This window comes from Lampetra fluviatilis, chromosome 35 (assembly GCF_964198595.1).
Source record: "Lampetra fluviatilis chromosome 35, kcLamFluv1.1, whole genome shotgun sequence".
NCBI classification, from domain to species: Eukaryota; Metazoa; Chordata; class Hyperoartia; order Petromyzontiformes; family Petromyzontidae; genus Lampetra; species Lampetra fluviatilis.
Window position 1 is genome coordinate 4,184,163 of NC_136309.1, and position 15,228 is coordinate 4,199,390.

The following is a 15,228-nucleotide window of genomic DNA, read 5'->3' on the forward strand; positions in this document are numbered from 1 at the left end:
TGGTGCAGTGTGTAAAACATCAGCACTGGGTGAGGCAAAGGCGGCCGGGCGTAATCAACAGGCGCTCGCTGATAGTACTTGCCCCAACAGTCTGCATGGCTAGAGGGGAGATATTTGTTTTTGTGCACAGCGAGGAATGCGGGTCGTGCAACTGCCATTCACCCCGATACGTTAACCCGTATCGTCTGATCTGCATCTGTCCCACGCATGACCTCCTTCCAGCGAGGCCTTCACCACTTCAAGCTGCCCAAGGGGCACCTAGCCTGGCACATGTTTCGTGGTGACGGCATAAATACTTAAGTGTGTGCATGTGAGCATGTGGTGGGAGTGGTGGCACAGTGAGTCACGCACTGCGCGACGATCACGGTGACCCGAGTTCAATTCTCAACAATGTACAACATCATGGGCAAGAGTGACCTCATTCTGTTCTAAGCCTCTCTTTGGCTGACTCGGGCTCAAGTGATGCGACGGTGTGCAAACTCCAACACTGGGGAGACGAAGACAGCAGGGTGTGTGCAGTGCTTGCCGTACCACTTCTTCGTGCGCCATGCTCAATAACAGCGCTTGCCCCATGTCTACATTAGGTCTGTGTGTTCGCGTGTGAATGTATGTAGATGTGTATGTGTGGGTAGTGTAGCGGTTAGCACGTTGTGCTACGAACCCGGCGATATGGCCAACGACTATCTCAACCGGTTCTGCACCTCTCCGAGGTCGAAATTAGTACCTGGTGCGATGCGTAAACATCGCCACTAGGGAGACAAATGCGGCCGAGTATGGTGCTGGCCACCCACCCCCTCGTGTGCCGTGCCAAAGGTGCTCGCTAACAGCACTTGCCCCTACAGCCTCTTAAGGCTATACGGGGGATCTTTGTCTTTGTAGATGTGTATGTGCAGGTATTTAATGTGCATAAGAGCATATACATACGTGTAAGTTTGCGCAAGTGCGTGTGTGCGCATGTGCGCAACAACGGAGGGAGGAGGACTGATGGTCACAACAACGAGAGGAGCGCCGGCTGGCTAGAACACAGCAACTTGGCACAGTGGGGAACACAGATGGTACGTCCGCCTGTCATCTCAGTCAGCTGTCCCATAACACCCGTGTCTGTGAGCGAGCCTTCAACACTTCCCATAGCCTCAGAGCACACCAGGCTCTGACACAAGCACTGTGGTGATGTCACCGCCAGTGGAAAATAGCGGCTGTTGTTGTTGTTGTTGTTGCGAATGCATGTGGCTGTGGGAAGCGCAGGCGGTCCCCATCTGCCCGTCATCTCAATCAGTGAACCCACAACACCTGGCTCCGTGCCCGTGACCTCCTGCTAATAGTGGAGCCTTCCACACTTCACGCGGCGGTCCTCAAAATGCACCTAGCCTGGCACAAGCGCCGTTGTCACAGTCGCTTACTGGCGTATGGCGGTTCGTTGCTTGCGCATGTACGTGCGTGCGGACGTGTACGTGCGTGCGGACGTGTACGTGCGTGCGCGTGAGCGAGTGTATGTTCGTGCGCGCGCGCATGTCCTTGCCTGCGCAAGCGCCTCCTTCATGGCTCCCCAATTGGAGACCCTCCAGGCGCAGTCTAGCACGAGGTGGGGGTTCACGTGGCCCTTGGCCTGCCCGTACTCCGTCAGCGCCTCCCACTGGTTGAGCTCCTTGCAGCAGCTGCACGCGAGCACAGGGGAGACACCGATTCGAACAGGAAAAGGTAAAAGGTGAAGCCCTGAAATCGCTTGCTCCCGCCACCACTGGTGGAAGGACCTCCGCTAACTAGAAGCCCTAGAGGAAGCCCTTTCGGGAATTTCTGGCCCTTCGAGTGATGTGCCCTACCCAAGCCCACGTACTTTCATCATCAGTTTGAACGATGTCACCAACCTGCCTATGTTCTCGAATTCGTCCGTTCTTCCTTCTGTTCATGACTGAGCATCTGACCTACATCTAGTAGAATTACACCCCAATCCATCACCAAGAGGGGGACTTGTTTTGGTATCTCTACAGCCAGGCCATAATCAATCTACTGCTGGATGTATGCCTCTTAGTAGAGGTGGGAGTACACAACCTTTGCCACATGTACAAATGTTTAATTTGAGAACTACTCATCAGGAAGGAGGTGGCCGGGTGGATTGTAGGTTACTCAGCTTGGATGAAAGCTTGAGTATTATCTCCTTGTATTTATGGGTTTTCTCCACGGAGGCTTACCCGCCCCCCACCCCACACACATAACCTGATGGTCAAACACAACTAAATTGGCAAATCGTGAAATACTTGGGACACGTCACAATTTAATGTTTGACTGTGTAGCGTTATGGGAGATTCTCACGAATGACGTTGGGCCAGATTATTAACGTAGACCGACCCAAAAATCAACAACGATGAATGAGACCGATCGTCTTCTTGCGTATGGCATCATCATCATGAGGATGATGATGATGACGACAATGATGATGATGATGATGTTCCATTACCCCGAGCTCTCATACTCTGATGGTGCATTGTCTTTGAGTTGTGCGCCTTTTGGCGTCATCTGGTCCAACACCATGTGAGACTAGGCTCTAAGGAAAGCTGTCTCGGGTGTGGACCAATCAACTTCAAGGACAGTGCACATACATTATCAGAGTTATGTTTTTTGTTTGCATTACGACTGCAGGTATTGTGGTCTATGCAAACATGACTCCTTGTAAAAAAGGTGTCAGTTTTGTTGCCAGATGGAAGGGTAAATAAACCAATCACCGATGATGATGTTGTCTATGAGAAGGAGGTGCTCACCGAATCCAGTGTTCTTCCCACAGCTGGTACTCGGGGAAGACGGAGGGGGAAGCGTTCCCCTTCTCGTGCTCCTTCCTCGCGTGCTCCATCGCTTTCTCGTACATCTCCTGGGCCTGCGGGCGAGGAGGGCGGAGAGCCAAGGGTCAGCCAACGTCCGCGTACCGTCACCACGCCAACTCCGGTCATCCTCGCATCGGCGGTGGCTTTTGGCTCGGCCATCGTGCGCTTTCAGATGCGCTGCTGGAGCGATGCATTTCAAAATCATCTAGATTGAGGACTCATTTATTTAGAACTGCTTTTTGTGTTTAGTTTGTTGTCCTTCGCCCCGTACCTCCGATTAGCTCCATTGCCTATGGACGGTGCAAAAGAAATTCAACATTCATACATATATATACGTCGGGCCTTTCACCTGTCCAGTCTATCATTCCATCCATTTGTGGGCATCCTCTCATTCTTGTGCATCTGTCCATCCACCTAGATATTCATCAGTCCTATCGATCCATTAATTCATCCATCCCTGCCCATCCATCCATTACATTTATTCCTCCACCCACTCATTCATCTGTCCATTCAAACATCCATTATCCCATCTATCTTTTAATTAATCTAAAAGCACTGCACCCATCCACCCAAATTATCTGTTTAAACCATCAATTCGTTGATCCATCCATGTGTTTATCCGCACCAGTCCTACCGCTTCGATGTGGCCCTCAAGCAGTGACACAAGTTACTGATTCCAAGAACACAGGATGAGATGTTACTATCCTTTGTGCAAGCACTTCCAAGAGTTCAAGAACAGTGAGCCTGGTGAAATTTGGGGAGCGCATCGTCAGTAGTGAACCTTTGGTTCCTAGGGTGTTTCGGCCTTTCATACTATACACCCTCCCCAAAGGCGGCCAGCGACAGGGTGATCAATCCTACGCTTGCGTACCATTCCCAATTAGTCATAGGAGTTGCCTTGTTGTTGATAGCCAGATGTGTGTGTGCACTACAAACCCGGCGACCCAAGTTCAATTCCTGCTCACGGCCAACACCAGTGACGATTATCTGAACCGGGTTGGGCCTCCCCTAGGTCGACTCGGCCTCAAATGAGTACTTGGTGCGGTGCGTAAAAACATTGTCGCTAGGGAGACAAAGGCGGCCGGGCGTGGTGCTGGCCGCCCACCCCCTGGTGTGCCGTGCCGGCCTTAATAGGTGCTCGCTAACAGCACTTGTCCCAAAAGCATGTTAAGGCTACACGGGGGTTCTTTGTCGTGTGAAGTTGTCCACCAAGCTGTTTGAAAGTCCTCGGTAAGGAAGAGTCTCCGCCACCCCGCGATCTAATGGATCCATCCATCAATCCAGGGCAGAATCCGTGACTCATTAGGGTGTGCTATTTTGGCTCAAACTGTCTGGCAAGTGTGCTGGAACGATAGCGACTCTACACGCCCCAAACACAACAAACGGCTTAGAGCTCTTGTACGGTATCCTGTGGAAAGGAACGGCGACACCTAACATTCCACCACGTACTCTGGGGTCGTCAGCTGAGAACAGCCCTCTGAGTGTTTTACTTTTTTAATCACTAGATGTTATAATAATCTAAAACCTCAATGCCGAAAGTTTCCCCCACATCCGCGTGGCATCACCTGCTCGAAGAACCCGTGCTGCTCGTAAGCGATGGCCGTCGAGGTCTCGGAGAACTTGTAGCGCTTCTGCCAGAGTCCTGCCCACATGTCCTCCTCCTGCAGCTGGGAGTAGAGCTCCGACAGAGAATCCAGAATCTCCTGCGTGACACATCAACGTGCGTGTGCGTGCTGTCAGCCAGAGGGTGTGTGGACTTCACGTTTTTGGATTAAGCCAGGGTTGGGCGACCTCCGGCTCAGGAGCCTGCGGCTCTTTTAAGGACCGCTTCTTAAAGACGTGACGTTATTTATTAAGGACCACCGCCACTCGTGTTCGCGTGCATCTTGAAATATTGAGTTGTTTTACCGAATTCGGAAAAAATTTCTATTCTTGTTATTTTATTTCTGACCCGCCTGGATTAAGCAGGAAAATAAAACCAACAGGAATAATCAGGACCTAGCAATGAAATTTGGACAACCTGTAAAATGGACGGGAGGTCACATGGCCACACTTTACACGCCAAAAATGTCATCACGCAATACGTCGGCTGACGTCGCGCTTTCGCAAGCAATATAAACGTGTAATCCGCACGAAAAAATACACTAAATTGTCGTCTAAAAATAAAAACGAACAAAAATACCTGCCTGAAAATCATCACGAGGCTTTCCCGTTTCAAAAAGGCTCCAAACATTTTAAGAAAAAATAAATTTCGATTTAAAGCTTTCGTGACTGCAGGGATTCATCTTCTTGGTTCTTTCGGTAAAGTCACGTAGAAGGAAAATAACAAAATAATAAAAATAAAACATAATAAAATAATTCTCACGACGTTTCGGCCACAACGCAAGCAGATTCAGACTCTGTCTACTTGACAGACCTGTTCTCCACCTGAAGACGGATGCTTGCGTTGTGGCCGAAACGTCGTGAGAATTATTTTATTATGTTTTATTTTTATTATTTTATTATTTCCCTTCTAACGTGACTTCACCGAAAGAACCAAGAAGAAAAAATAAATTGGTTAAATAGACAAAAAAGCACCTGCTGCGGCGGCGTGATTGGGTCCTGCTGGTAAACGTCGCCCGTGGAGGCGGCGGAGCGCGGCTTGATCTGCAGGCCCAGCCCGGGGCTCTCCAGCGCCTGCTGCTCCAGGCAGAGTGCGGCGCGCAGCCACAGGTTGTGCGTCTTGCCCAGGTGCTTGAGCAGCACGGGTCTCAGCGGCACGGCGGGCGTGCAGTGCGTCACCGCCTCCAGGAAGCAGGCGAGGGCGCTGGGTTGGCAGTCGCGTTGCACCTGGTGGCTCCCGCTGCACAGGAACGGGCCCAGCTCTCCCGACAGGGCCTGTTGGAGGGGTGGGGTTGGTGTTGATCGGTGGGTGGGTGGTGTGGGTGGCATGGCGGGGTGGGCAGTGTCCAGCACATTCCAGGTGACATGGTCAATGAGTTTAATTGTGTTTAAATACGTTTATTTAACCAGGAGAGCCTCACTATTTTTCAGGAGGGCCCTGCCATGTTTCAAACTTGGCAAACTCGGACCGTGACGCCGGCAAGCCATGGTCTATTCTTGTGATTGACATCAAGGGATATTTAATGTCCACTGTGAAGTAGACAGCTCGCAGTATTATTTTTAAGGTTAATTCACCCGCAGTATCAACCAGGGCGGCAGCTGGATTTGTACCGTGAACCTCCGCTGGGCCATATCACCACCCCAAATGCTAGCATGCTGCCCAATGACAGTGTGTGTGTGTGCAAGTCTATGGCGAGTCACTTCCGATTCCTCCCAATGAACGACGATCCACCACAGTGGACGACTACTGGCGTTCCGAGCTTCCTCCGTGTGTGTGACACGTACAAGCCTTTTTGTAAATCCACTGCTGAACGAGGCCCTCCCCCCATGCCGTGTGGGCCATGGGGGTTGTTTGTCCATACCTCACTACACTATCCAGAGTGTGGGAGCACAGACGACGGAGCCGAAAAAGCCAAACAACTGATTTTGCTGCAGTGCTGCCCTCTGCTGACAACGTAGCCATGCAGCAGCCAATAAAGCAATTTGTGCAACGTGTTTGCCCGTACAAGAACTATTCAGGCTCATTGTCTGCTTAGTTTATGAGACCAGAGATATCGGCCACACCCCGGATGATTTAATCATGATTACGTGCGTTTCTGTTCGTGTGTGCAAGTCTATCATAAGTGGCTTCAAGACTCAATGCACTTTTATCCACTTACACGACGATCAACATTATCATCATAATTATTATCTAAGCAAGTCAACAGTAGATGCCCTATGGATACAATTACCCTTGCCATATGAATGTGGACTTTACCCCACTAGCTCTGGGCTGTAAACGGCATTTCAGCAATGCCTCAATGCTCACCTGAGTAGGAAATAACTCTGAACCGATATAAATTCGTGTGTGAAACCGACGATCGTTATGACCCGTCAATCAATTGGCCCTCCTTCATAGCACATAGGCATGGCTGCTGCACGAAACATCGCTTATCATATATATTTTTTCCTTTTAAGGTCACGCAGCGCTATTGATGAATATGTGGTTCATTAATTGTGCACCCCTGCCAACGCAGCAGCAGCAGCGGTTGCCAGGTAATGAGTTGTTTACGAGCTGCCGCCGGTCGCTGGGCAACACGCCACTGCGATGATAAGCGCGGAGGCTTACGTGCTGCTGTCTCTCAGACAGGATCTTCCAGAGGCGAGGGAACAGCTGCACCCACGTGCGCTCCGCCAGTGGGGTGCTGTTGTGGCACAGCTGCGCAAACGCCGTGAGCAGCAGCCCCGTCTGGAGGGAGGAAACGCGCGCGCGCAGACACGTACACGCACGCACGTTCAGTATGCAAACTGAAACAAAATTCGGACGGCGCATTATGCTGTATCGGTCATGGTGAAGGTGGGGGGCACTAATGTAGGAGGCTGGAAGTGCAGTAAAAAATATCATTTTTTTTGCACTACCATCAACTGCTCACCACGTAGCTTTACAAGCCCCAACTGTGACAACCTTTTAGCACGCGGTTGTCCCCCATGCATGCAATATCCACGCTCCGTTGCTTAGCTCCCAAGATTGGGCACAATTCTGCGCGATTTTGTCACAGGCAAAAGTGCACTAGCAGGTGGTGTGCCCTGGACAGGTACTAATGTTGGCCGTGTCCAAGATTCAAACTCAGGTAGCTGGGTGCATAGTACTGTATGCCAACTACTGCGTCACCGATCCCCCAGAAGCATAAACCCAATACACACAATACATGCACGCGTACACGTACGCACGCACGCACGCACGCACACACACACGCACGCGCGCGCGTAGCTGGCTATATATACACAGCTCATACTGAAAGCCAGCAAAAGTGCGCATTAATAAATTAGGAACATGCGAGAAACCCCAGAGGACTTTGAGAACCAGAACCAGCGTGCACTTTTGGTGAACCGACGCAGACGTTGCACGTGAAAAGAGGGCAGTCAGAGATGACGGAGGTAGGGAGGAACGTTTGGGGAAAACCAAACAGCTGGTTGACGTTTCGTTAGGAGATAAAGGCGCCTAGGCTGTGTGTTCCAGACTGCCGATTACAAACCCCAAGCATCGTAACATTGTCAAAAAGACACCGTAATTGACATTGAAAAGAGTTTTCTAGCGACGTCAGCGAGGACAGACGGGGGTGGGGGAGGGGCCCGTCGAAGGGGGTAAAGGCGCACGCGTGGGGCCTCACCTTGAGCTCCCTGAGCGAGTCCAGAAACTTGTCGTGGCGACTCGTGAGAAGGTGCAGCTGGTTGCCCACGTCTTTCTCTCCGTGCTCCTTCACCTTGGGCTGGTGGGCCTGGTCGCTCCCGGCCATGTCGATGTCAATGTCCACGTCCTGAGGTCCAACAGAGTCAAAGCGAGCGCGGGCGAGTGCTTGGTGCGAGATTGCCACTTTGCGCGAGCGGTCCGTGACGAGATTGCTCCCCGTTACGGTAGAAACTCAACGCTCCCAATCGACCGGGTGATTATGAGCATCAAAAGGCTACGACCGAGTCAATAAAGCTACGAAAAACGAGACACGCCAGGCTATACAAACGAACACACTCACAAACGTACAACAGATACACACAATCACACGAGTAAGAATTAAAGCTTCTACAGCACCGTAACGTGGCAAATGCACAGCACTATGCCCACGGGCACATACACACACATTACTCGCACACACACACACACACAGGCATACCCAGCCACACAGACACACACAAAACACAAGATAAAGATCCCCTGTAAATCCTGGAACAGACTGTCGGGGCAAGTGCTGTTAGCGAGCACCTATGAGCGCCTGCACAGTATGAGGGGGTGGGTTGGCCAGCACCATGCTTGGCCGCCTTTGTCTCCCTTGTGGCGATGTTTTCACACCGCACCAGGTACTCGTTTGAGGCCGAGTAGACCAGGAGAGGCTCAGGATGAGTAAAAAAAATTGGCCACTGTGAGCGGGAATCAATCTCAGGTCGTTTACCACTGCACTGCCGCTCCCCACCACACGTATACACAGACACACACACACAGCCCTACCCAGACACACAGACAAACACACAAGAGCCGCACGCAAAAAAACACAGCCGTGCACGCGGACGCAAAGCCACACATGGCTGGGTGTGCGGTGCCAAACCTCGTCCTTGCTGTCCGTGCTCTCGCGCGGCTCCTGCTTGACGCGGCTGGCCATGGCGAAGGCGGCGCGGTCGTGGCTGTTGGCCAGGCTCACCACGTTGGTGATGGACGGCAGCGTGGAGCCGTGGCACGCTGTGCCCAGCGGCGAGCCGCGCTCGCACACCGCCAGCAGGAGCTGCGCGCCGTCGACACCACGGAGGCAACGACACAGGAGCCAACAGCGGTGAGACGCGGCACGGAAAGAGAACGGTTCTCATGCGGTAGGAATCAGTTAGCCAGATGCTGTCGAGCAGTGATCGCAGGTCTTCACTTTAAAGAGACTGCTGGTCTCGATAATGGAAAGCAGGCAGGAGGTAGATACAACCCACCAGGCACACGAGAGCATAGCCCCAAAAATATCCACACAACCCATCTGTCATCAGGTGGGACCGTCACAGCCAGATTAGCTGTATCAAGCACTTGATACAGCTAATCTGGCTGTGACGGTCCCACCTGATGACGGAGACTTGTGTTGCCTCCGAAACGTCGTGATTTTTGTTTTTATTTTTTATTTTATTTTACTTTCTACGTGACTTTACCGAAAAAACCTAAGAAGATGATTCCTTGCAGTCACGAAAGCTTCAAATCTAGAATTAACAACCCATCTGCTTTACTGCCATCTCGAAGCTTATCTCACAGCCCACTCGGTTTTGTTGTTTCCCAAATGTACGAAATCCACAAATGCCTCCGGGCAGGCCCGGACTTTAACATTGCCACGTCAGTCACTTCTGTCACAACTAGAGGCCTGAGCTATCTCAAAACGGTGACTGAGCGAGGTGTTAACATTAGAAGTGCTGCATTGTTCCAAGGTCGAGAATACTACCCGATTAGTGCTGCACAGATACTGGCAGTGATCGATATCATATGTGGCCCATTGTGAAGCAGTAGGCCTCATGTGACCACCAGCTGTATTTGACCCACTAGCTGTAAGTTCCCCCACGCCTGCCCTAGAGCAGAGGCCTTAAAGACACGGGAGGGGTCCCCCTTCGCTCATCACTTGAACACCATCAATGGGGGCTTCAGAAAGCAAATGACAGTTGGTGTGGATGCAGACACCAACAACCAATGCCCATTCAGCACACGCAGTAAGCACGACTTCTTTATCGCAGTTGGTTGCCGTGTATACATTCCAATCGAGTTATTTTGATTTGTAATTTTTCAAACAATGGATAACTTGGACGATGAGGCCAACACACAATGGTCTTACTCTTGCGAACGACACCACGGGTTCTGCAACTACTGCCGGGAAGCAGATGGCACACGTTCTTTGAATTGGCTCGTACACCCACAGTATTCATCAGTGACGGCCACTTCATCCAAACAGTGAACACCCCCCCCACACACCCGCCTGCAATAAGCGTCAAACGTGCTCCAGCTGGGCCACGTCACCACCCCGGCACGTACATCTGGGAGTGTAAACTAAACCATTTTTTATTTTACCAGGTAAGGCCCACTGAGCTACATAGCTCTTTTCAGAAGCGACCTGGCCACAAATGATAGCTCGACGAAGTGGCTCATCTAAACGCATGTTGTTTCTAAAATGTCAAGGGAAAAACCGGAGGACCCAGAGAAATATCCACACGACCACGGGGAGAGACATGTAAACTCACAAATATACAACAGGCCTCAGGGTCCGGATCAAACCCACAACCTCTTGTATACCGGGCGATGTGATTAACATCTCGCCACCAGCAACCCTCCCCCCACCATCGCACCTCGACGCACTGCTTGATCCAGAAGTGCAAGCCCATGGCCTCCCAGTTCTGCGAGCAGGATATGTAGAGCAGGCGGTCGTACACGCGCCGCCGCATGGACGTGTCGAAGACCTCGAAGAACTTGGCTCGCGTCTGGGGCTGCGGGCAACGCAGGCCGGCGAGGAAAGCCGGTTCTAGCCGCGCCGTCAGCTCGCTGCCCGCCAGGCTCTCGTCCCTGCACGGGTAAACCACGCGGCGGCGTGAGTGGGGGCGCGGGGGACGGGGGAAGGAATAGGGGTTGGGGGGAGGTAAAGAGTTGGGGAGCAACGCTGATTAATATGCAATCGTGAACAATCCCGCGCGATGGGGGACAACACGAATGACGATAAATTCACGCGAGTTCATCCGAGCGTCATTTCATTCCGAGTCCGGTTCTCGGCGACAGCCAACGCCAGCGGGGAGCGATGCCTGAACTGTTCCGAGGCCGTCACTGACCAGAGTGGTGAAGTGTGGCATGGGGAGGCTTATTTCCTGTATGCGGCGTTGGGAGCTTCACACTCATAACGCAACAGCTGGCTGCTGCTCATCTCACCGATAGATGTGATTGACGAGGTCGAGGAATTGAGTGTTCAGGTCCAGGTCATCGGGGAATCGTTTCTCCACGTATGTCATCATCTTCACGAGCAGCACTGTCTTCTCCCGCAGCGTCGGTGTCTGGAGAATAAAGGGAGGAGGAGCGGGGGCGGCGGCGCAGCGGTTAGCGGACCGAGTTGTATGAACGTGTGTTTATGTATGCTGAACTTCTTTCGCACTGTACGTAGCCAACCGTGCGAATTGGAGGTGCGGCGGAAGGACAACAAATAAAACACTAAAAGCGGTTCATTCCGTGGCATTCCAAGCCATGGACAACATTGATGGCGAGTGAAATCTCAACCAGCCCCTGGACCTCGCCAAAGACAAAGATCCCCCGTGTAGCCTTAACAGACTGTTAGGGAAAGTTATGTTAGCGAGCACCTAAGAAGGCCGGGCTTATGAAGGGGTGGATAGCCAAGCACCGTGCCTGGTCGCCTTCATCTCCTGAGTGGCAATGTGTAAATATCACACGAGGTACTCATTTAAGTCTGAGTTGACTGAGGGGAGGTCCAGAACCGGTTCAAATTTGTTATTGGTCGGGAGCGGGAATCGAACTCGACCTCTTCTCCCTCCCACCCATCCCCATCCTCGTTCCTGACTTATCAACCTCCACTAAACTCACAATGACTGGCATGCTGCAGTTCGGTCAAATAACACCCACAGCATGGGGCAGTGTCCCAGTGACCCGCCAAACATCACAATGACAAACATCACCCACGCCTGCAATGGCATGGTGTAGCCTTCATCCAGTAGTTTGATCACCAGTGGGGAAGTAAAAATACATCAAAGTCACTGGAACTTGCACCCCAATTACCACATTCGTGGGGTGCGTACCACAGTAATCACTAAGTGGTAATTAAACAACATTGGTCACTTGATGTCAGCTGGGTTTTCTGTTTGGGGTAAGTAAATAAAAAAAATGTTGTTGCCGTTGTCATCAATTAGCGCGCATGAGCGATTAATGTGAAGCAGAACAAATTCCCGCAGTGGTCGCAAATACGCAAATTTGCATATCAAGAGGAATTCCTTTGTCAAGGTGCCCTTCCCCCTCCAACCCAGCTTAAATATACGCTGCCAAGCCTGGTGGTGCTCATTCAGACGCTGTCTTTCCGACAGACCTGTTCTTCACCTGAGGACGGCTGCTTGCTTTGTGGCCGAAACGTCGTGAGAATTATTTTATTATGTTTTATTTTTATCATTTTATTATTTCCCTTCTACGTGACTTTACCGAAAGAACCAAGAAGATGAATCCCTGCAGTCACGAAAGCTTTAAATTGAAATATTTGTATTATTTTATTATTTCCCTTCTACGTGACTTTATCGAAAGAACCAAGAATATGAATAACTGAGTCACGAAAGCTTTAAATCAAAATTTTACATGAGGTGTTAAAAATGACAACATCAGCCAGAAACGCGATGCCGAGACTGCAGCAGCCACAACCGTAATTATCCAGCAAGACCATTAAAATGATCAATCTTAAAACACGCGCGAAGCGACATCCATTGTTGAATTACTCCGCGCGTTTGAACCACTTCGTTAATAACCTCGACGCAATTTTAATCAAGTGCCAATTTCCGCAGTGAACTTAACGGTTCGGCATTATAATGATGTTTTTTCAGGTAATCATCGCTAGAGGCATGCGGTCTCAAAAGTGTCCAATCCAATATCGATTATGAAAACAGCTCTTGGATAAAAAAATGTTTTATCCACGTTCCTCCACAGTTTGTATATCAATTGTGTTCTTGGTGTTGCGTCGCGAGATGAACATTCCGTTTGGATCTCTCGCGGTGCAGTCCTTCGTGTTAAAGAATGGTCCGTGGAAGCGGATACGACCTCTGGTTCACAAAGTAAGGTGCAGCACTTTCCCATCCTCTCAGACACCAAGAATAGTGTCTGTCGCACGACAGGCAAACGGATATATTTTTTATTTTCAGAGGATTGAATTTTGTTAAATTTAAGTTCAGGACCAACTTTAATGCGTTGTGCAAGAGTAACAATAGCACCGAGAGCCCGGTGGGGGTGGATATTGTCAATGCCACGGGGGAGAGAACCACATGCCCAGCAGAGCGCATGTTTATGCCAATCGTCCGTACAGGTTTCCCTCACTTTACGCGGTACTTTCCAAAAAAAGGGGCACAAACAGTACACATCTAACAGATGAAGCTCCTCCCTCTATACCCGGTGGCTTGACACTTTTCGTGAATGAATGTAACATCAACATCGTATGACGACGTTTCACTGAAACTGCTTTGAGCTTCATCAGGTAGCTGTTTACTTGTCGTTCGCTTTTCACTTTCATACGTAACAATTTCAACCCCTTTAACCAGCACAGCATTCGCTCAATGCCGACGAGGCAGAACGACTTAGAGGCACGCGCTATCACAGACAAGCCGGAAGGCAGCCACGCAGTGAGCCAGGGCCCCTCCGAAAACAGAGCGCTCGGCAAAGGGAGGCGATGATGCGGGAACACGATTCGTCAGTGCGTCCTGCTTGAGGCTCTGAGATGTCGTTGCAGAGTAAACGAAATGACATTGGTTGAACGTTGGACCGTTTTCTGTTATGACGTTTGGCTGATTTGATTGTCAAAATACGTCATCATCAGCTGGACGAAGGCGGTGCCAACAATTCACTAAAATGTTTTCAGTCAATTAACGTTGAAATAATAATACAATAATTAACATTTATAAAGCGCCCTTAAACAATCGTTCTTTCGCACAGTACGTGGCCAACCGCGCTGAACGGAGCACCCAGAGAAAACCCACATTTTTACTCAACTACCTCCTCGACGCCCACAGGTAAGGGAGTTTCACAACAGTTGTGCGGTGATCCACCAACACCCTGCTGCCGCTGCCTCCACAGTGCTGGATCACAGGCAGCCACGTGCAGCCGCGGCGCAGACGCCACTCACCTGGTTGGCAGCCATTGGCGAGTTGTTCTTCATCCACTCCTCGGTGATGCGCACGATGGCGCGCAGGATCTTGGGGTCTTGAGACTTTTCGAGCAGCGAGGTAAGGATGCCCTGCAGGAAGCCCTTGCGCATCTCCATGTTCATGACGGCCAGACGCGTTTTCACCAGCTCCAGGCACAACACGATCAGCTCGCTCGTCACTGAGAAGGCGCAGGTTGGGAGGCAGATAAAAGACTCAGGACAACCGTTCAGCCATGTGGCCCATACAGCACCTGTTAATAAGAATGAATAATTTTTGTACATTTGGTATCTGCTCCATAATTATAGCACAAGGCGATGATGAAGGCAGGCACTGTGCTTCACAGTCTGCAGCTGTTTCAAAATAGGTGGGCGACGTTGCTACGTGCAATCCCAATTGAGTGAGTGGCAGGTAACAGCACTCGTCCCCCAACAGTCTGTTAAGGCTCATGGGGGCGGGGGAACTTCGTCTTTGGTAGCCGGCGGGCTGAGCAGGCGCGTTCGTACCGGCCCCCGTGTCGGCCACCCCTGGCGTCGTCTGCGGGGTCAGGTGATCGCGGACCATCTTCTGCAGCGAGCGCATGCACACGGAGATGAGGCGGTCGATGTAGCTCGGGTTGTTGCTGCACGCCGACTTGAGGATCAGCAGCGTGCCTGCCGACCGCGCAAACGCGACGCGGTGAGACGCGGGGAAGAGGCCGACACTTAAAACCGAAAACGTAACATACTTGCACCTGCACCTCACTTTTTTTCTGGCGCCCTTTGCTACAACAATGTTCGCACTGTTGTTTTTTATATTTATCGCGCGTGTTTCGTTGTTCACGACCGTTAAACACCAACGTTTGTTGGTCGTGCAATATCACCGAAGGACCCTGTACTAGTTCTCTGCAATGCTCATGTTGTCTTCTTTCTCGTTGTTGCTGCTGTGCTTACCGCACCAC

At 51.0% G+C, this 15,228-nt stretch overlaps 1 protein-coding gene across 8 annotated transcripts in view; it reads right to left on the reverse strand.

Annotated features, from left to right (window-relative positions):
* TRRAP (transformation/transcription domain associated protein) overlaps window positions 1-15,228 on the reverse strand; it is a 143,069-nt gene that overhangs the window by 81,464 nt on the left and 46,377 nt on the right. For all 8 annotated transcript variants that reach the window (XM_078872757.1, XM_078872760.1, XM_078872759.1 and 5 more), the window contains 11 exons: window positions 14,795-14,941; window positions 14,270-14,469; window positions 11,320-11,441; window positions 10,749-10,962; window positions 8,996-9,169; window positions 8,069-8,215; window positions 7,027-7,146; window positions 5,394-5,693; window positions 4,382-4,519; window positions 2,757-2,869; window positions 1,520-1,655 (listed from right to left, as the gene is read on the reverse strand). In XM_078872757.1, coding sequence (XP_078728883.1) covers window positions 1,520-1,655; window positions 2,757-2,869; window positions 4,382-4,519; window positions 5,394-5,693; window positions 7,027-7,146; window positions 8,069-8,215; window positions 8,996-9,169; window positions 10,749-10,962; window positions 11,320-11,441; window positions 14,270-14,469; window positions 14,795-14,941 — 1,811 coding nt within the window. The remainder of the gene's footprint in view (window positions 1-1,519; window positions 1,656-2,756; window positions 2,870-4,381; window positions 4,520-5,393; window positions 5,694-7,026; window positions 7,147-8,068; window positions 8,216-8,995; window positions 9,170-10,748; window positions 10,963-11,319; window positions 11,442-14,269; window positions 14,470-14,794; window positions 14,942-15,228) is intronic.